The 20,873-nt window shown below is 41.0% G+C and overlaps 1 protein-coding gene across 3 annotated transcripts in view; it reads left to right on the top strand.

The window, feature by feature from the left end:
• LOC309700966 (receptor tyrosine-protein kinase erbB-4-like) overlaps positions 1-20,480 on the top strand; it is a 371,528-nt gene extending 351,048 nt beyond the window's left edge. For 2 of the 3 annotated variants that reach the window (XM_082524894.1, XM_082524895.1), the window contains exons 24-27: positions 3,050-3,147; positions 3,312-3,482; positions 6,253-6,538; positions 7,575-16,267. In XM_082524894.1, coding sequence (XP_082381020.1) covers positions 3,050-3,147; positions 3,312-3,482; positions 6,253-6,538; positions 7,575-8,413 — 1,394 coding nt within the window. In that variant the 3' untranslated portion in view covers positions 8,414-16,267. Of the gene's footprint in view, positions 1-3,049; positions 3,148-3,311; positions 3,483-6,252; positions 6,539-7,574; positions 16,268-20,169 lie in introns of those variants that run through there. The other variant, XM_082524896.1, reaches the window with a different exon arrangement.
• Positions 20,481-20,873: the final 393 nt, after the last annotated feature.

The raw sequence follows: 20,873 nt of genomic DNA on the forward strand, positions 1-20,873 counted from the left end.
AATCAGGGGCAGGGCTCCTTGTCTTCTTGTTTTTTGGCATTACCTTTTAATTAGTAATTTTATATTACTGCTTATCATCCCAGCAGGTTTAAAATCTTCAGAAACAGACTATTTTTTACCCACCAATTAGCAAAAACTAACAGTGAGCGTCGTGATCAAAAATAACCCAAACAGGTCAGGCACAGAGTCCAAGTAGCGGGAGAGTCACACTGCCCAGTCAGAAGCCGGAAGCAGGCTCAGCAATCGGCCACATTAATTCTAATTGCATGTTGACTGCGAGCCGTTTGTTTGTGATCTCATGGGCCGTCACACTGCGTGCCCCACCGCTTCTGCACCACCCCAATAAAAATGAAATAGAGTTTGATCGCTGGAGTAATTACACCTCATTTAGGTAATGTGCCTGCGTGGGGCGTTACAAGTGGAAATTTGAACAAAGTCAAACAGGCGAAGTGACAGCTGAAAGGGTCAGGCTTTATTTAAGAGGAGCTAGATTAAAAGTGGTGCCCAGAATGTAAGAAATGCACATAAGACTGCAAATTTTTAATTCGATAAATGCCATTAGAGTATAGCAAGGTATATGCAAGTTTTTTGTAACATAAATACATGAAAAAGCAAACAATAACATACAATAAACCCCCTACTGGACTGCTGGAGACACCTCACTTTAGCCATCGATGCTGCAGAGTGTGTTATGGAGATGTCGACAGTGAAATCAGCAGCTCTCCTTGCTTACGATCTAATCCGAGCTAATACACCACCTGGCATTTTACCTTCAGGGGTTTGCTGTGTTTACTGCTGCAGTAGCCTGAAGGAGAGAAATGTGGTTTACAAAGTAAACTTTTTTTATTACAACCTCTGAGTTGCCCTTGAGCAAAGCAGTAGAATTAAGTCAAAGTGAACGGCACTGTTGCTCATTCAGCATTCCTGAAATAAATGAAGGTTGAAGGTACACAGTGGCACAGCTTTCATTGAGTGCTTTCTCTTAGATAAACCGCGCACAGATAAAAGTTTAACAAAGCACTACATTATCCAGTATAAAGTGATAGCTGGAAATGTCCCCTTTTACCATTTCTTACTGAAGTGTATTCATGGAGCTGTTGGATTGCACCAAAATGACACTTTTTTTGTTTTTATCCAACTGAAGAAACAGAATATTCACATTTAGTGCGATCTAGCTGAAATTCAATTATTATTATTAAATGGTATTTCATGCAAGAGAGCTAATAAAGACAAATTAAATACTCACAGCTCTCATATTGATGTTTAAAGCGTTTTTGATTGATTCACAATATCAAGTCGTGCACTGAATAACACGCAAGGAAACATTCCACCCTAATCGCTGTCGGTAGATGCCGGTTGCATTCAAACAACACAATGAAAGACACTCATACCCTGACAGTTGGTTATTAATATTATTGCATGGATGTCAGTATAATTTGATTCTACCAAATTAAAAAGAATAACTGGGGAGAGAGAGGGCAACCATCCTGTAGGAAAGTAATGGAACAGAGGGAAGAAGACACGTCTAGGGAGAGCAGCGGCTGATGAAGATGGTCGGGCAGGCTGAGATGGAGATTTATGATCTATTCATAACGCCTGTCTAGCATTTGATCATGGCTAATGTATGAAAACCACCATGGTTACCTTAGAAACCAGTCGCAACCCTGCCATGCTCATGCATCATCAGTGTCCTCCAGTATTTAGAGACACATCACTGCACCCCTGGCTGTATTCTGTGATATGCCAGCTGTTTGTCAAATATTATTTTGGTTTGAGTAACACTTTGCAATAAGAGATTCAAAAGTGGGGAACAGGAACTACTGAGTAAATATGCTTTTACACTGGGGATAAAGACGTTATTGGCAAGTGTGACGTAATCCTGAAGCATTGAGAAATTATTGAGGACCTCTAATGATAAATCATACAGGAGAGGGTAGCACTAACAAAAAGACAGGAGTCAGAGTGGAAGAGTGGAAAATGCTAAGATTTTTACTGGGAGTGACCAGAATGGTATTCATTATAAATGAGTACATCAGAAGGACAGCTCAGGGTTCAAAGATAACGTTAGAGAGGCAAGGCTGAGATAGTTTTTATTGGACAAAGGGTGTAGAATATGGAGATGGAGGAAGGTGGGGGGGTACCACAGAGGAGGTTCGTGGATGTAGCGAAGGAGGACATGCAGAGGGTTGGTGTGCCAGAAGAGGTTGATAAAGGTTGGGTAGGATGTGGGCAGATTATCTGGTGTTCCTACACATAAATGGACCAGCCAAAAGAAGAAGAAGAAGGGGAATGTAATAGCAACGTAGTCCTAAAGTCATGATGAATGGCTACATAACTACTGATTAATTACTGAGTAACTACTGAGCAAGTATGTGTTTACAATGGAGTGTGGAGGAATGACTGCTAAGGATGACAAAGCAAAGAGAAACTGCTGAGGAACTATAATGATACATCAACTGAGCAGATAAAGAAACAACAGGTAAAGTAGTTCTGAAGTTATGAGCAACTACTTTGTAACTAGTGAGTAACTGCTGAGTGATATACTTAATTACTTGAGGTAATAAAAAAGAATGACTAAGCAGCAATAAAGAAGCAATTAGTGTTTTGTTCTGCTGTGTTTGATTTATTGAGAATGAACTCTACATATGAAAAAAAAAATGGACCTTTCCGGATTTACGGATGATTATGAGCTAATCATTACCTTATGATTCACTAATAGTGTGTTTAGCAGCTGGCTCTTAAGTATTTAATAGCCCTGGGTCAAGAGTTATTAGGGAAGTACTAAAGAACAACTCATTAACTATCAGACTGTTCCTGATTTGTTGTTCCTATTTCTTTAGCAACTATCCCCCTCTTAGAGTAATACACAGGGCTGACAGGAAGCTGCAAATGCAGTAAGAGGCTCAAGAGTAGTCCTTCTGAAAAATGAGCAAAGAAAAAGGAGACAGCTGGGATAAAGGTTAAGGAATTGTAGACAATTAATAAACTTCTCTCTGCTTCTTTTTCTAACTCCACGGCATTCTTCCTTTGCCCTCTTTCTCTTCCCCAGGCTGGATGATTGATGCAGACAGCAGGCCGAAGTTCAAAGAGCTGGCCGCCGAGTTCTGCAGAATGGCCCGTGACCCACAGCGATATCTGGTGATTCAGGTGTGTCCTTTGATAAAAACTTTCCTTTGTTTCTTTTCTCTGCAAACATTTACATATCGTGCAGACACAAAAGTATTATCTGATGCATCTCTCGCTGCAATCTGTATGCTGCTGGAATTAATTTGGTGCTCGGCAATTAAAACTGTTACACGTGTATAATTCAGGGAGACGACCGTATGAAGCTTCCCAGTCCCAATGACAGCAAGTTCTTCCAGAGCCTGCTGGACGAACAGGACCTTGATGACTTGATGGATGCCGAGGAGTATCTGGTGCCTCGAGGTTTCAACATGGCCACTCAGTCATGCACGACCAGGCCTCGTGTTGACCCCAACAGGGTAAGACCACTGACGAAGACTGTGTTATACTGCATTTTGGAAGCATTTGTGTGCCAAACACTCCAAAGTTGTTAAGCATCATAGATGATCTCCAGCAAAAAACATCTTTAATTTTGTGTACGTGCCTCTTCTCTTTTACTGTCCTACAGTATATAAATGCTCAAGGTGGTTAAGAACCTGCAATACACTGATGATTTCCCTCTACTAATAACCTGCCTCCATCATTTCCATCACAGTGTGTGTGTCTTAAACCTGGACTCTTTATGCAGTAGCTCCCCAGGCCCCAGGTTTCATTACTCAGAGCGCCATAGGCAAATAACAAGCCGCTATCTTAAAATGCTGGAGTCGTTTACAAATAGACAATGAGCACAGGCTGGGCTGCTTGCTTTGCAGCATGCACCATGCACTGCTGGCCAGCCCATGGCTCCGCATCTTATACAACTTTAGTCCCACGACCTATCCATTTGCCAGTGGCTCTTTGTTCCCTGACAGCCGCTCACATACGCCAAAAAAACCCACACATGATAATCGAGTCAAAGTCCTACTTGTTTAAGGTCAACAACCAGATTGGCAATTGAAGATCTTTTGATTTTACAATCAGAAGCTGCCGCGTGCCCAAGCAGGGAAGGGTGTATAAATCCATCAGTGAGCTGACTTTGCCGAAGGAAGTTAGTTATTCAGGTTGTGCCGCCTCAGACACAGTCCGATACAGACGGTTATCTTATCTGTGCTGATTTGCTCTCACTCGCTCACACTTGAAAAGACGAGCCGATAATGACTTGCTTTGAAGAAGGGATGAACAGAGAAGTTTGGAGGAGGAGGATGCTGATTGCAGTAGAGGGAAAACCGTAGGAGTAGGTGGACGAATATAACCCCGGGACATTTCCCTCTTTTCTGTTGTGTTTTGTAGATCTGCTTCCCGTAATTGCTGCTGTAGCGCTAGCAGCTGGCAAGAGTGCAGAGAAGTTGGCCTGGATTAAATAGCCTGCAGCAAGCCAACACAGCTCCACAAGAAGCCCTTTGCTTCATTTGTCATGTTTTGTATACTCTGGTGGGCCTTTTTTTTTTTAAGGTTCAGGTGTTTGTATCATAGCTTTGCCTGGCTGCCCCTCACAGTCCCTGGTGGCTGATGACTACACCAGCAGAACTTTGTCTGAGAATTTTACTTCAAAAGGCAGCAGCATGGGTTAAAGCCTCACTGCTTTGCCGCAGTTGGAACAAAAGTTGTGTACGCTAGCTTAAACTTTGTTGTTATTAGCTTATTTGCCATAGATATTATATCATCAAAGAGTTAGACAGTACCCAGAGTACCTCAGACCAAAGATATTTACAGCTAAGTTAATTCAGAAAGTATCTTAATCAGAATTTCTGGCAGAGAGCAGAATTCATGGTTCCATCAATTACAGCAAGTAATTGAACTGAAGCAGCAAACTGCCACTACATTGTACGGTATGATGTTCTTTTTATGAAGTGTTGTGTTAGTTTTATGCAGATGTAGTGGAACTCAAACCTTCCACAAAGTTCAGATGTTGTTTCATCAGTCCACAGAATATTTTCCAAAATTGTGGGGCATCATCAAGATGTTTTCTGGTCAATGTGAGACTTTGTGTTTTTGTTTTTGGTCAGCAGACGTTTTCTCCTTGAACTCTCCCTTGGATGCCATTTTTGCCCAGTCTCTGTCTTATTGTTGAATCATAAACTTTGACTGCAGTTCTTTAGATCTTGTTCAGTCCACTTTTGGTAGGCCATTCACTCCTGGGAAGGTTCTATTCAATTCCGATTCACAAGGTCCTGATTCGATTTGATTCAATTTTGACTCAGACAGTCAGAAATATTTTAATTCTGATCATTTATCAGTACATATCCATATTTTTTATGTCTATGTATAAAAACAAAGCTGATACTTGAGACTTCATCAGAGGTTTAAGCATCACAGCAGATGCCTATGTGTCAAAGTAACTGAGGATAAAACGCAGAAAAACATGAAGGAGATTTTCCTGCCCTGGCTTTTTATAGCAGATTCTGCAGTAGAACAAAAACTGAAGCAAACCATGAATCAACCTATGAACGTATTACCTGCTGCTGCTGAAGTGAAGCAGAGCAAAGTTACAGAGGTGTTAACATCTTTCTGTGGAATCCGTTCACCTGCTTTTTAATCGTTTAGTGTTTTAACTCTTTGGCAGTTTTTGAAATAGTTTCGTGAGCCTGAGCTGAGATTCTGGCATTTCTGGCAAAATACATTCACATTTAAAAATAGATTCAGAATTTTTAAGAATCAATATCACATTATTCAAACTAAAATCAATTTGAAACGGAAAATTGATTTTTTTTATACCCACCCCTAATAATGGCTCTCACCGTGGTTTACCAAAGCCTCAGAAATGTTTTGTATAACAATTTCAAGACAGATAGATGTCAGTTTGTTAAATCTTAGCATGATGAATTGATATTTGAGATACTTTGGCCTACTTCACTTTGCCATACAGGTTCTTGTTAAGTGAGTTTTTGATTCAGTAGGTCTGGTAGTAAGCAGGCTTGGTTGTGGCTTTTGAAATTGAATGTAACTTTACAAAAACATGTGGTTAATCACAGTTAATTCGTGATTTAACAATCAAGCAGGGCAAAATAGCCTTACTTGCACTTCTTTAGCAGAGAATCAGCTGTGTCATACACTTATTTGCTCCGACTTGGACTTCATGGCCCCTCTTGAACTCATGCTATGCTCAGTTTTTCTTATCTTAACCCCAATCCCTGCCTCTCTTTACTGCAGAATCAATTTGGCTATCGAGATGGTGGTCCAAATGCTGCAGAAGGACCCTTGGCAGGCACACAAGCTTGTGTGAACCAGGATGCCACAGGTGGCCCGAGCCCAGTCCTGGAGGACCAGCGTTGTAATGGAAGCCTGCATAAGAAGAGCCTGAGCCAGGCTGGAGGGGAAGACAGTGGGGGTCAGAGGTACAGTGCTGATCCAACCATCTTTCTGGGAGAGAGAGCATTGAGAGGGGACACTGATGAGGACGGATACATGACGGCAATGAAGGACAAGAGCTCCTCAGGTACTCATAGTAAAGCCTTATGAGACTGTTGTGGCCACTTGAATCATTTAGAAGATAGTTAATCCAGTTTAATTTTCCAGAGTATACATTAGAAGCAGAATTGCTCTAAAGAAGCTAAAAATAAGTTCAGGTAGGAATTCTGCAGTCCTGCAGGGTATTTAATAGTAATGATGCATAAATGCATTTTAGGAGCTGTATTTAATCCACAGCACATAGTAGATAATATTAAACTTTAAAATAACCTTACCTAATTAAAATAATTTCTTACTAATCTAAAAACAAAACTGTGTAGAGGAAGTTAAAGATTGATTGCGCTACAATCATCTATGCAGCTCCACAAACAGAAACATAATTAAAATTATAAACAAGTACATAATATATGTGCACCTTTCTCTCTGTCTTGTCATCTCTTTGTTCATTCACAGAGTAAATACGATCCTTTGTACGATAGTCGGCCTGTCAGTTTTCCTGTTCATTTCATCTCATTCCATTGATTAAAATTCCTACTGAGTTTCCTTCGACGGCGGTGTATGTCAGCTACTACTACAGAGTCATGTTTTGCCTTTGATCATAATTCAGTCCATCAGCCCTGCTCTTGCACTACCGTCTTTGATTTTTTTTTTTTGAGCAGCTCAAAATATAACAAAGCCTGCAGCAAAATGCATCTGATGCAATGTCAAGGAGCGGAAAAGTGGGCAAAATCAATAGGTTTCTCACCCCACTATTATAGCGCTTGGAAGCAGTGAAGAGGGGTCATTTGTTGGCATTTTCAACCCCGGCAGATGGAGTTTCCAGTGCCAAAGAACTGCTGGCAAGATGCCCGTCTTGTCCTGAGTGCCTGCCATTAACGCCATTATCATCTCCATCTTCTCTCCTCATTACCGAGTGATCTCTTTCTTTTACTCCATTTCATTCTCTATTTCCTTTGTTTTCTCACCTCTTGATTTAATTTCTCCAGATTTTTTGTTATTGCTGTCTGAACTGTTTTTCTCTTCTTCTAATTCACTCTCCTTCTCATTCATTTTCTGTGGTACAGAATATCTGAATCCCATTGAGGAGAACCCGTTTGTCACGCGACGTAAAAACGGCGAGATCCACGCCCTGGATAACCCAGGCTACCACAGCACACCCAACAGTCAGCCCAAAGGAGAGGACGAGTACATCAATGAGCCCCTCTACCTCAACACCTTCCATACCCCCGCTGAGCTGGGCCTGGAAGCCCTGAGGAGAAATGGTCTGCCCCTACCCACCCAACCTCCTTCTTCTATCTCAGCCACAACCTCAGGCTCCCATCTCCCGCTTACCATCCAGACTAGCCTGCCCCACTACCCCCTCCCCACAGCCCAACCATCTCCATCTGGTATTCCTTGCCATCATGGTCCACCGACTCACATCCTCCATGCCCACCACACCGTCAAACCTGCAGGGCAACCTGGCAATCCAGGTGGCAGCTCTGTTGCTCAGAGTCAAGCAGGAACTACTGCTCAGGCTCAGGTGAGCCAGTCGGGCGCCCTGTCCACTTCAGCCACCATTGGGCATGGCAGCCTGCCAGCCTACCAGAGCTACGCCACCACACACCCTGCCAGTTTGCTGAAGCATGGAGGGCAAACATCAGGTAAAGCCAGCGGAAAGAAGCTGAAGGTGACCTTTGACAATCCAGAATACTGGCAGCACAGCTTGCCTCCCAAATCATCTAACCAGGCAGCCTCAGATGGTGCCCAGGGAGGTTCCACCAACGCCAAGCTCTTCTATAAGCAGAATGGACACATACGGCCGGCAGTAGCTGAAAACCCTGAATACATGTCTGAGTTTTCCCTGAAAGCTGGAACCATCTTGCCACCTCCACCTTACCGGCAGCGAAACACTGTGGTCTAGATTATTCCATTTAACAAACGTTCCCCAATCTTCCTCTAGCCTCCAACAAGCCCAACATCCTCTCCAGTTCCACGGTCCTACACAAAGAGAGAGTAGCACCAACCAAGGCTGCTCTCAGCCCTGCCCAGATAACAGGCCATCTGCTGTAGATTGTAGCAACATCTGGAGGAGGTGGACCGAACCAAGCAGAAGCAATTCAGACCCCTGAACTGTCACTATAGACAATCTCGTCCATCTCTGTTCTGTAGATAGAGACTGTGCTCCATGTCATTCAGAATGTCAAGGTTATGGTAGTTTTCAGTAAAGAACAGATGCTTAATTATCACACAGCAGTGGATGGACTGTATCTGGGGGTATCTGAACTCACTGCCAGCCACTTGGGTTTCAGATTTGTGAGAGGAACAAGAAGTTTTACTAATCTTTTTGCTTTCTATTATAAAGTTCTGAGGAGGAACAATATTCTGCAAAGGGTTTCTGAAAGACACAATCACATAGAACAAATACAGTCTGTTAGATGTCAAGATGCCTGGTTTTCTGAATGACATTAGAGTGAGGTAGCCAGGCAACAAAAGCAAAATATGGAGGAAGAAAAGACAATATAGAGTGGACAACAAAAGATGGAGCACTCATCAATCATATTCAGTGATTTTGCCTATAGGATTATACCCACCGTGTGTTCTTTTATATGAAATATGTGAATCTCATCTCATCCTTCTACTGTAACTGTGATACTGTGATGGACAAAACTACAGTGATCTTTTCTTTCACATTTGTAGTTCAACCATGGACTTTTTAAATTGCTCGAGAATCTGCAGGGCAACTGCTGTTCTGTTGGTTTTGCTTGGCTGCTGTCTGTTTGGAGAAGCTGACTAAAACAGCTTTCCCAGGGCAAATGGTAAAAGGGAAACCACACTGTAAACACTTTTATAATCACGGGTTTCAGTGCTGAAAAGATTTTTATACACTGGTTTTCCCATTCAAGCTAACTCGGATGAGAAAACCTGCTATGAGCTGTAGAGTACTCCAGTAAAGCAGCTGAACTCAAAATGGTGTTCAAAGAGAGAGAAAAAACTACAGAAAGGGGAGGAAAAGTTCATGAAAGTTTATACAAACTGACTAATGAAGACCTCAAGGAAGGAACAAGACAGCACCAGCAGAGCACAGTTAAACAGACTACTTTATATGTCTATCTGTCTTTATGTTAGTGTGATTGGGATTAGTGTGTGCGTGTATGTTCATATTTTAGCAAGCTACAGATGATCCCACTGGGGGGTAAAAGTCAGTGTTAATGGAGTCGAAAGCTAAAGATCTTCAGTACTAACCAACGATCGACTCTATCAAGGCTTTTTTTTCCTATGTTAAGTATAAAACAAACCAAGCTCAAATCAAAAGATCATTAAAAGCCCCAAACTGCACCAAATGGCACCAAATCTCTGGAAGAGTTTTATAGATTTAGGGTGTCCTTAGCTAACGTTACTTTCTTTGAGTTGATCAAAATCAAGAATGTGAGGATTTATCATTTTAGTAACTGGAACTGGAGCTTGTCTCGGTCATGGTGTTTGTTATATTCTCGATTGCTTGGTCCGAGAAAAAGTACAACTCTAGACTACTTTTGGCCACATAATTCTTGATTATTTTTGTCCACATCTGATCTAGATGTTTTTTGCTTCTTTTTTTTTACAGAATCATGTTTTTTCCAGACCCCACCCATATTCTTATTAGACTGTTAATTGGTAGCTAATTTCATTTTGGCTACTAGAAGTGTCAGTGGTTCCTACCCAAATTGTTCACAAGGCAGAAGTCGATAAGCTAAGCTTGTCTGCTAGAAAATGAATTTTAAAGAGCAAGAAAAAATGATGCTTTCAAATAAGTCAGATGTTTCAAAGCTAAATTTATTCTTTAGCATTAAAGCTAACTTAAGCCTCACATGCACCTCCATAGAATTGTAACTACACCTTGTGGCAACATAGATCTCTGATCTTGCCAACGAATATGTGGCCATAGATTGTGGCTAAATACAGAAAACTTGACAGTAGCTTGAAGTGTATATTTTATTTATATTTCAACCAGGACAACTATAGTCAGAAGACTGTTGTTTTAGTAATTTCTGTTTGGAGGTATGGTTCTATTCTGGGCTAATGTAGAAAGCACAAAGCAGGAAGACTCCTTTCACGTAAACTATACTTCTGTTTCAGCTCTACGCCGTAACTTATACCATAACCAGACCCCATTTTAACCCTATGCCGCAACCTTCTAAGTAACATGTCGTGCACTTCCCTAGAAATGTAACTATATGTCGGGCCAATGCATACCACAACAACTTGATGGTGTGGAAGACCTCAGTGTAGGGATACAAGGATTTTCCAATTACGTAGTTAGTTGGGATGTTGAGATTTCCCACAGTAGTCTAAATGAAGTTTAAGATTTCACAGAGCAGAAATAACAACAAATGTGAAAAGGAAGAGTTAGCTGGATGTGGGGTTGGCTGCTTCCAAAAAACTGTCATAAGGATGTGTAGAAGGGTACTAGCTGAGACATTAGCTTATCCGCTGGGACTGTGGTGGAGCTTGACTTTGTCACCTAGCTGAACTTGGCCTTTGCTCCATGTATGCAGTTGTGGTCAGAAGTTTATATCCACTCATCACAAATATCATGATCATTTTGGGCTTCTAATGAATTCTTTGAAACTGTCTTTTTTCCATGGTGAAATGACTGTATAGTATACATATTTAATGGCTTTAAAAACAAAAAATTGGGCTTTAAAGTTTTAAAAAGTATCTGGCATAATTCTGGCTGGATATTTGGCCACTCTTCTTGGCATGCACTGAAAATGTAAAAAGTAAAAGAAAAAAATTCTAAGCTGAAAAATAGCACGACATTCATGCCCATGATGAGTGTATGTTAACAACTGGCCAAACCAAGTTCATAAAGCAAGTTCTGTTTTGAATACATGTAATTTTTTTTAATGCAGCACAGGGTAACTGGTAAACGAAATTAGTACTATACTATATGACATTTTTTTTCAGTTAAAACTATAATGTTATGTTTTCCAATATTAAGTTAGTATAGTTTTCATTAGTTTCTTGGTGAATCACCAGACAGTCAACTACTGTTACCAGTATTAATAACTGTGCCAATTTTTAACATACCTAAGAAAGTCATTTCTTGTTTTGTTTGATGTAATTTGCACTTTCAGCACCACTGAGTTTTAAATTAATTAGTCTAGCCACTGTTTAACGAAGCCTCTAATCTATAAAGGCTTCACATCTGTTCTTAGCCCAGAGTGATATCGTCACTCTCAAGAAATCTCAAGAAAATAGTTCTAACCCTGACTACTGATGCCTGTGTAGGCAACTTGCCAGTCAATGCTGCTGAAAGGACTGTATTACAGCCGTTATTTCTTCCACCAAGCCATACACAACACCTGTGGGTAGGGGAAAACACTGCAACGCTTGCCAAACTTAGAAGTTCAAGATAAAACTTGTGTAATGTTGGTTTTTCTCAGAGGTCCTTTTGCAATATCTCCTTTATTTAGTTGAATGAATATGAAGAAAAACTTGTAGTTCTTGAACCTTTAACAACAACGGTATTTTTCATTATTTGTGGAGCATAAATATTGCTTTGTCATAGTTTCAACAACCTTTCATCATTCTGCTCTGCCAGAGCCCAGCCCTGCCTAAGCTGTGTTCTTGCGTAGGTTATTTATTTTGTGTATTTAAAAGTGTGTGAAAGTGTGCTTGTCTCAGTCTATGCACATGTAACGCTGTATGTGTTTATCCTCCCCATGGAGCACTTTGATCAAAGTCGCGGGTATAAAGAAAGGATTTCCACTCTTCGTTACTGAAATATTCAACTTGTTTATCCAGCCGTTTACCACTTCAGAAAGCAATAGCTTTAGCAAAAGTACAAGGAAGGAACTGGGGCCAAGAGGTCATAAGGAAAACACATTTTACATGGTACTTGACCAGCTTCAAGAATGTCCTTGTTTCCATGTTTTTTCGCTGACTTCAAACAGTATTTATAGTAGTGCTTTGATGCTGTCATGATTAATTGATGAAGGAGTATTTTGTAGTCCTTTTTCGAGCTCTAATTCAGTGAAATAGAGACAGCATTTAATATCAATGTGAAATATTTATGGCGCGTTTGAGCTTGTTTATACTGAGCGATGGAAGCGACTGCCAAATCTGGGTTTCAAGAAAAATGAACAAAAATATGATGGTGGTCGAAAGAAAAACACACGCCTTGGTTTATGCCTGTTTTGCCCTAAATTACACTGCAGACCCAGGCAAAATGTGTGTTTGAATCAAGAACAGATTGAAGGACTGATGATACAAATGGTTTCAAATGTTCTCAAGAGCACTTAAGAGAATCCGAGGCATCCCCACTCTCCCATTTTTGATCTGAGTCATTGACTTGTTTGTTGACAGAAAGGTAGGAAAAAGCACCTGAAGTTCCCCTTCTGTTAAGTCGTGTTTTTTCCCATCCTAAGACCTTGGTTATCCTTTTAGAGTACCAAAATGTGTGGAAGCATTTTTTTCCTCTCTGAAGACTAATATCTTGTGTCTTGTTTCAAACTAATTTTGCCTTGGTGTTACCTGCTGCTATTTGTCTCAGTCCTTAACAGGCTTGTGTTCGTGGCAGTTCAAAAGCATGCCAGGGGGAAACACTGCTGGTTAGGCTGATCCTTTTTATATTATTTTCTGGGTTTAGGTTTTTGTTTTTTGTTTTTTACTGCCTCCTCAAAGCCAAGGTGCAAAGGCATGTAGCCATGTCCTGAACCGAATCCTTCAATATTTTATCCTCAAACACCATACAGGCTTCAACAAAGTCTATTGTATACTAAATATTACATTGCATGGTTCCCAAAGTGAGTGTTTTACTGCCCTCCACCTTCGTATCTCATTTATGACAACATTATACTCAAATTTCTGTCCAGTGTGGGAAAAATTAATCAGATATTTTTTATCGAGTTTAGTAGCACAAACTGGGAATCCTTATTTCTGCGATGTTTCATGGGAATTTTTGTGTGTGAGTGTAGTACACCCCCACCCCCTCCCTACAGTGTCTTTTTAATATTGAGTTTTATCCTTAGTATCAACGATGTAACTTCTTTTTCCCACTATTGTGTTGGCTACTGTACATTCTTCAACATGTTTGTTATTCTAGCCACGTTTTTCGGTTTCTTGACATTTTAATTGCACAAAAGAAGAAAAAGCTACTCTTAGCTACTCCCTTATTCACAAGGGGTTGCCATAGCGGGTAGCTCCACATATTCGGTTTGCTAGATTTTTACGCCGGATGCCCTTCCTGATACAGCCCCGAAGGGATTTGCGTCTCCTACCGGAAATCAAACCAGGAATCTTTCGCTTGTTAGGCGAATGTATAAACCACTATACCATTGTCCCTCATAAAAGAAAGTCATTCATTTTCTGTATTCAAATCATTGTATCAGTATAACTGTACAGAATCTTTGGGATTTCCTCCCAGATTTATCTAACACACTTCAACAACAAATGTGAATAATATTTTTATAAAGCACCGAAATGGCCGACTTGGTGAATTTGTAAATAAGGAGGCGATGCTTTGAATTTATATTGGTCTTCTCTCCTACTGCTTTTTTCTCCTGCTTATATCGACTTGTACAAAAAGAGCCGTACATATTTGCTTTATGTAAGTGTACCCTTTTTACTAATGGGTATTTCATTTTAAAAGTGCTTGTTGTTCCCTTCTCATGTGAAACTCTGTTCAGTGGCCCTGCTTCAGACCTTTGTGGCTGTTCACGTGTAACGTTTCAGTTTAAGTGAACACTGTTAAACACTACACAAATAACAATGGGTGGTGTCTCACTTTGAATACTTCCATAATAGTAGCATATTAGCTTGATAGTGTAGTGTTGTCTGAAATCAGGCACGACAAGAGGCTGGACTATTGGAGCATTTTACCATGGCTGTTATGTTAGCTGGCACATTTTGTTCATGTTTACATTTGTCAAGTTACTTACTAAATGTAATACTAAATTCTTCTGAAGTAATGTAAACACAGCAACATCAGTCCCAGATTGAAAAATCTCTTGCTTTTAGCTTTCCAGATAGCTAGCAATAACAAGGATTGTTGCGCTAGCTGCAACATTTTATAAACATATGACAAAATGAGCTTCTTACCATGTATAACTCTTTTCTGTCATTGCAGATGTAAGTTTAACATGCATAAATATCAGTCGATGCCATAATGCGTGAAATATCAATCCCGGGTTGCTAAGCATCTGCTGGCGGTAGCTAGCTAGATAGCGCAGACTGCAAGTCTCACACTAGATGGCGCATTTAGTGAATTTATCAAGTTGTTGAGCCTCTGGTCAGATATCTTACACTAAAATCTCTATGAAGTCACAGAAAACTACCAGACAATACCACAGTGCAGACAACATGCCAACAACACAAAAACAACTAACTAGCTAGTATTAGCTCAATATCTGGCTCTAATTTGAAGATCAGCTGTTAATGCCTTAGTTTCCACTACTTAAGGCCAAAGTCAGACAGGCTGTGCGACGGGTTCATCATTCTCCTTGCAATATCTGATCACTAAGGAAAGATGTATGGTCCCCCACCAGTTAACAAGTGGTTGCTGGAGATTGCTGTCTGTCACAAATGGGGTGCTGCATCAGACAGCCTCCTTGGGATCGTTTTGTTTGCTTGCATATTGTTGCTTTTGCCTGTAGTTTGCATGAAAAGCAGCCACTTTTCAACTATGCTCTCTGTAACTCGAAACGGAGAACATTCACCTTCAAAATAAAAGCAGTGCCTTATCATTGGAACTAAGACATTTCAAAAGGTGCAACTTTTACAATTAAGGTGAATATTTGCCAATTGTGCCACACTTTTGACAGTTTCACTACAGCTTAATGAGTAGTTTGCGAGCATTTGCAGGCAAGTTGGACGCTTCCATGCAAACTGGAGACTGTGCCAGTCTAACAGTGGCTAAAACAATCATAAGTAGATTTTTGGTACAACTCTGTATGCCTGTTGGCAACCAATGTCATACTAGCAACCGCCAACAACCTCCAGCAGCCATTTGCATACTGTTTGTGGAATATACACTCTTTTGCCATGGTGTTCACTAGCTGTTAGGGTAACCCCACTCACTCTAGGCCTAAGTGAGTGAAGGTTTTAGCAATCAATTTCACAGTCATTGCTCGCAACAACCAGCAACCACTCATCAACCAGTTGGGCGATGAACATTTTTCCCTAGCAACCGGTCATAATCAGATTATTCCCAGCTGGTCTCTAAGCCTGGGTGAATAGGTCCTGAGCAACATTCAGAATAGTGCATGTGTCAGAGATTTACAGTTAACAAACAGTCAGGTGAATGATCAACACTATTCACAAAATAACGGTAGGGGTGGTAGTACGCAAACTGAGACACATCTGATTTACTTTTCCAATGCCTACCATGTCAGTCAACCAAGAGAACTCAATGCCATCTTTCTAAATGTCATAAAACTGAAACCTGTGGTCCCAACTAACCTATATAAACTGTGTTTGAGAGTCAGTGTTACCTTCTCTGCTTACTTTCAACTCGAAATATTACTGAGCCAAGTCCACCCTCTTACTCCTCTTTTCTGCACAGCCTTCACAATAGGCCCTGATTTCATTTAATTTGTTTTGCATGCTTTCAAAAGGAGACATAGTGGAGAGAAGGCGTCATCGCTTGCTCCTCTTTGCGTACTGTTGGTTTTCAATACTTTCCCCTTGTCCCTTTACCCAACACCGTCATTGCTGACTTTCTCTTTGAGTACTTTGAAACCATACCCAAAGCTTTATATCATAGAAATACCGTTCCTCATGTTTGTTACATGAATCTGTCAAAAGTATATTTTTAATTTAATATAAATAAAGATTGATTCGATATATGGTGTGGTCGTTTGTGCACGTGTGTTTAGTAAGTGTTGGGGGGGCTTTCTTTACTTGATATTTACTTGGGAAAGCACCACTTTAAAGTTTTTATTCTTGTTATGAGTTGTGTATCTTCAAAATCAGCCAAATCAGGGATTGCTAACCTTATTAGGAATTCTGTATCTTTTTCAAATACCCCTCAGTGGGGAAGCTCAAGTCCTCAGCCCAGATCATAGGTTTCCTTGCTCGACACGCCACCCTGCTGCCTATAAATAGAATGGAAAACGAAAGCTGCTTTCAGATGCTCTAATCCACATGCTAACAGTTTCAATAATAAAATTTAGCAGATGGATGTCTTTAATTAAGGCAAGGAAGCTCTCAAGTTACAGTTATATCTGAACATTTCAGAAACTTGCACTGGAGACGAGATGCTGCACCGCTACACGCTTTCATGCTCAAAAGGACTTGCAGATGAAGACCAGCTGCATCAAAAAGGTCCGCAGTGTGCTCGCCTAGCTTCCTCCAAAACCTCGCCTCAAATCAGATAATGTGTGGATACAACATTTTGCTGTCGTTTTACTCTCGCCCCGCGCTGCGCTTAATACACTGTTTACCCAAGTGTTGGTTATGTAAACTGGCATAGGCAACATCTTTGCTATGCAAGCGCTCCTTCATTCCACTCCAAGGCTTTCATTTCAATCATAAATAATACAAAACTGTCCAATGGCAGAATATGAGCTTTCTGAAGTCACTGCTATTAATACTAATAAGGCAATGGGGTGCTTTAAGTAAACAGTGTTTATGAACTAAAATCCTCCCCCTCCTTTCTCGTCCTCCTTCTGCCCCTCTCCCCTCTCTCTCTGTTAGTTTCCTCAGAGCACCGAGACTCGATTAGTAAGCACATCGAGTTCCACCACAGTAATTTAGAGAGGTGGGCTTCTACTGCGGATGAACAGTATTTGAACTATCTCCTGTTATATATTCTTATAAAGCTGCTTATTTAAAATCTATATTAGGTCTGGCTTCTTCAATGACTGTCCAGAAAAATGACGTTTCCCATTCGCTGCATAAAAAGGAAATTTAATTGATACTCATTCCCTTCCTAGCACCGAACTCACATAATAGACAGATTATCTTGAACATTAAGCACACTTGCCGACAAGACTTTGCACATTATCACCCACACCAGACAGCAAAGGGGGGAGAGGTCACTGTTAATTTGGCAACTGCTGTATAACCATTTGTCAGTGTATTACAAGTCTCCTTTAAAGCCATTCTTCCATTGAAGCCTGCTATCGCCGCCAGGAGACGAGGGTTCAGCTCCATCCCGGAGGCCTGTAGCAATTATACTTACAGCTGCCCTGTACACCTGTGACATAGCTCGACGATGACAGCTCATCGCCAACAGACTGCCACTGTTTAATTGCAGCGTGTCACCTTGACGGGGTGTTTTGCCCACATCTCCTCGCACCAAGGAGAGACAGCTTTTTGAAATGGAGCCACAAGATTGATGACCCTTTAATATAGCAGCCTGGGGTTTGACTAGTGCTTGTTTTTTTGTTTGTTTTCCACCAGAGTTTCATTTATTGTGGTCAGAAGTACTCTCAGCAGGATGTGGACCCCAAGTGTAAAAAGAATTATTCCATGAATTAGGAAGGCTCTCTTGAAATAAAGAACAATTGCTCTACTTATACAAATTCATTGCTGTACTTATATGCACTTATTGCCCATATAAATTCAGGAAGACAGCTTTATGTCAATGAGCTACTTTCTCTAAAGATTAAAATGGCTGTTTTTCCATTTTAGTGTACTTATTAGGATGCAGATAACGCGTTTTTGATTTAATGCTGACACATTACCAAGACCTTACTTAGTCTATGTGCTGCTGATGTGCTGGAAAAGTGGATATATGTCAATACTGTTCAAAGTGTACCATAGAGCATGTCTTTTTTGCATCAGCCAAAAGGCATACTGAAGTGGAATTGTGTTTTAAAAAAAGAAACGAACAGAGAAACATACTCACACGCCACTTTATTGGGTACATTTTGCTAGTATCAGGCTTAACTTGTTGTTTTCAGAGATGCATACATTCAACAAGGCGATTAGCAGTACACTGTTGCTGCAGATTTGTCATGTTCAGCAAACCAGTTTCAGATGATCTACACTTTGTGACATGGGATGGACATGTTCAACAACAATACAAGCAAATATCCCCCAAACCATTAACACCACAACCAGGCAGGATGGATCCATGCTTTCATGTTGTTTACACCCAATTCTGAACCTACCATTTGAATGTTGCAGCAGAAATTGAGACTTGGCAACATTTTTCCAATTTTGGTGCAGCCAAAATTGGTGTTTCCTGTTCTTAGCTGACAGGAATGACACCCAGTGTGGTCTTCTGCTGCTTTAGTCCATCGAGGTTCAATGTCTTGTTCATTTAGAGATGCTCTTCTGCATGCCTTGGTTATACTGTTACCTTCCTGTTAGCTCAGAGCCATCTGACTGTTCACCTCTGACCTCTGACATCAACAAGGCATTTTCACCCAGATGGATGTTTTCTCTTTAGAGTTACTACTATTAGTTGTCCGGACATGTTTACAGATAAACACAGCGTTTAATTCATTTCTCACACTTGTGCTTATGAGTTCGATTTTGGAGAAGGAAAGAAAAGGGACATCCACACAGACACCACCATCCGAACTCTTTATTTACACAGCCGTATGCACATCACTTCAACATGTGGAGACGTTCATAGCTTGCCATACCAGCTGTTGCTTGGTTACAGTTGTGAAGCTACATGGGAGTGTGAGACGGTTGGGTATTATTTGCTCTGCTGATGTTATGATATTATCCTCTCTCCGAAACATCTGGATTCAGTAGGATTCAAACTGCCACCGAAAAAGCTGCTAGAATTGAATCATAAATCTGTTTCTCTGTTAATCTGTGTCGTTACAGCGCTCCTCTTCGTCATGTTAGTGCTAATCTGACATCATTACTCTAACATATTGCACCTTTTTAACTTCAGATGGCATATTTACATTGTAATAACACAGGGAAAACCGCTTGTGGTGTTGTGCAATTAATGTAATGTGCAATTAAATTCAGAACGTGTGGGTTACGCGGTTAAAGATATGAAGCATAAATCACAGTTATCTCCCATCATGGGGCCATATCTCTCCTGCCGCGCCACGGCTGCACATGGTTAATGTTAGCTGGCAATTTTCATGAGTTATATCCAGCGCGATCCAGGGCTGAAGCAAGCACAGAATCAGGGGCAAAGCCACGAGTTTTGCCAGCATAATTAACCTACGTGATCGTTAAGTCTTCACAAAGCTGTAAAAGATTGACTCTTTCCCCTCCGTTTAACCTCAGGCCAAACCAATCGTGACGGCATCAAATATATAGACTTTGTATGATTTCAACGAATGAACTCAGGATAAATGTGAGCGTGATCCTGCGGTTAATCTTTCAAATGCATGCATGTCGTTTCATAGCTATCAGAGATTTCAAAGGACGTTTTGCAGCTTTAAATATGAAGCTATGGTAAGCATCATTAGTATTCCTCAGCAATCCCTCCAAAGCCACGCAGTTCCAGTAAGTGGTTATTTAGTCTAATCGTTTAGAAAATAGCTTTGGTATTACACCTTTTTTGCTAATTTGAGGAAAAGTTATCTACCCTTCAACCCCCCCACCTAAAGCTAGGTGAAATGTTTATTACTGACTCAGCTGCAACCTGAGGTTTTAAATCCTGGGATCTGTCATTTTCAAACTCAAATAAAAGTTTCCTGTTTATAATTGAATATTTCTTTAAAACTCCAGGCTGCTGTTGTTGTTAGATCATCCCTTTTGTTTTTCACCAACCAGATTGGAAACCGGGGGGACATGCTAGCTCCATGCCTGAGGCTTATGCAAAAGTCTGGGGGAAAAACAGAACCAAAGAGACCTATCTGCTGCCTCCCACTGAAGACGCTCAGTCCAGTCTGCAGCTGAGGATTATCGTGTGGAACGCAGGAGGAGGAACGTGAGACAGCAACTTCCTGTGAGGCAACTTTTCCACACAACATAGTAATCAGAGCAGAGACGGCAGCAGAGGAGAGAGCAGAAAACAAGAGAAGGAGAGTTAGAGAGGAGAGGCCAAATGGAGGTAAAGGTTGGGCACAACAGCCTGAGGCACACTGTCGGGGGCAGAGAGCTGCACAAAATCACCTCTGAAAGGGTAGCTGGAGCTGCTGTTGACTGAAATCATAGCAATACTGTGAGAGGCTTGATTTTATAAAATATTTTAGGAAGAAAAACTTGTGAGGTAAACTAAAAGTGCAGTAAACAGAATGTGTGCTTGCTATTCCTTCTACACAAATTTATACGTGCTGATTAGTGCGAAGACCTGTTTTACGGTGAAAACTACGGCTCAAGCAGCTAGTCATCACTTCAGGTTATGAGGCACCTTTCAGTCGATGTTGTGTGTGTGTGGTGGTGGTGAGGGGGGGCAACCCCCCCCCCCCCCCCCCCCCCCAGATTTCCAGCTGCCATGTTTGTGTTTTCTACAGTTGTGGTGAGAAGTTTCCATC

The sequence above is a fragment of the Aulonocara stuartgranti genome (assembly GCF_965226115.1).
Source record: "Aulonocara stuartgranti genome assembly, chromosome: 23".
Classification (NCBI taxonomy): domain Eukaryota; kingdom Metazoa; phylum Chordata; class Actinopteri; order Cichliformes; family Cichlidae; genus Aulonocara; species Aulonocara stuartgranti.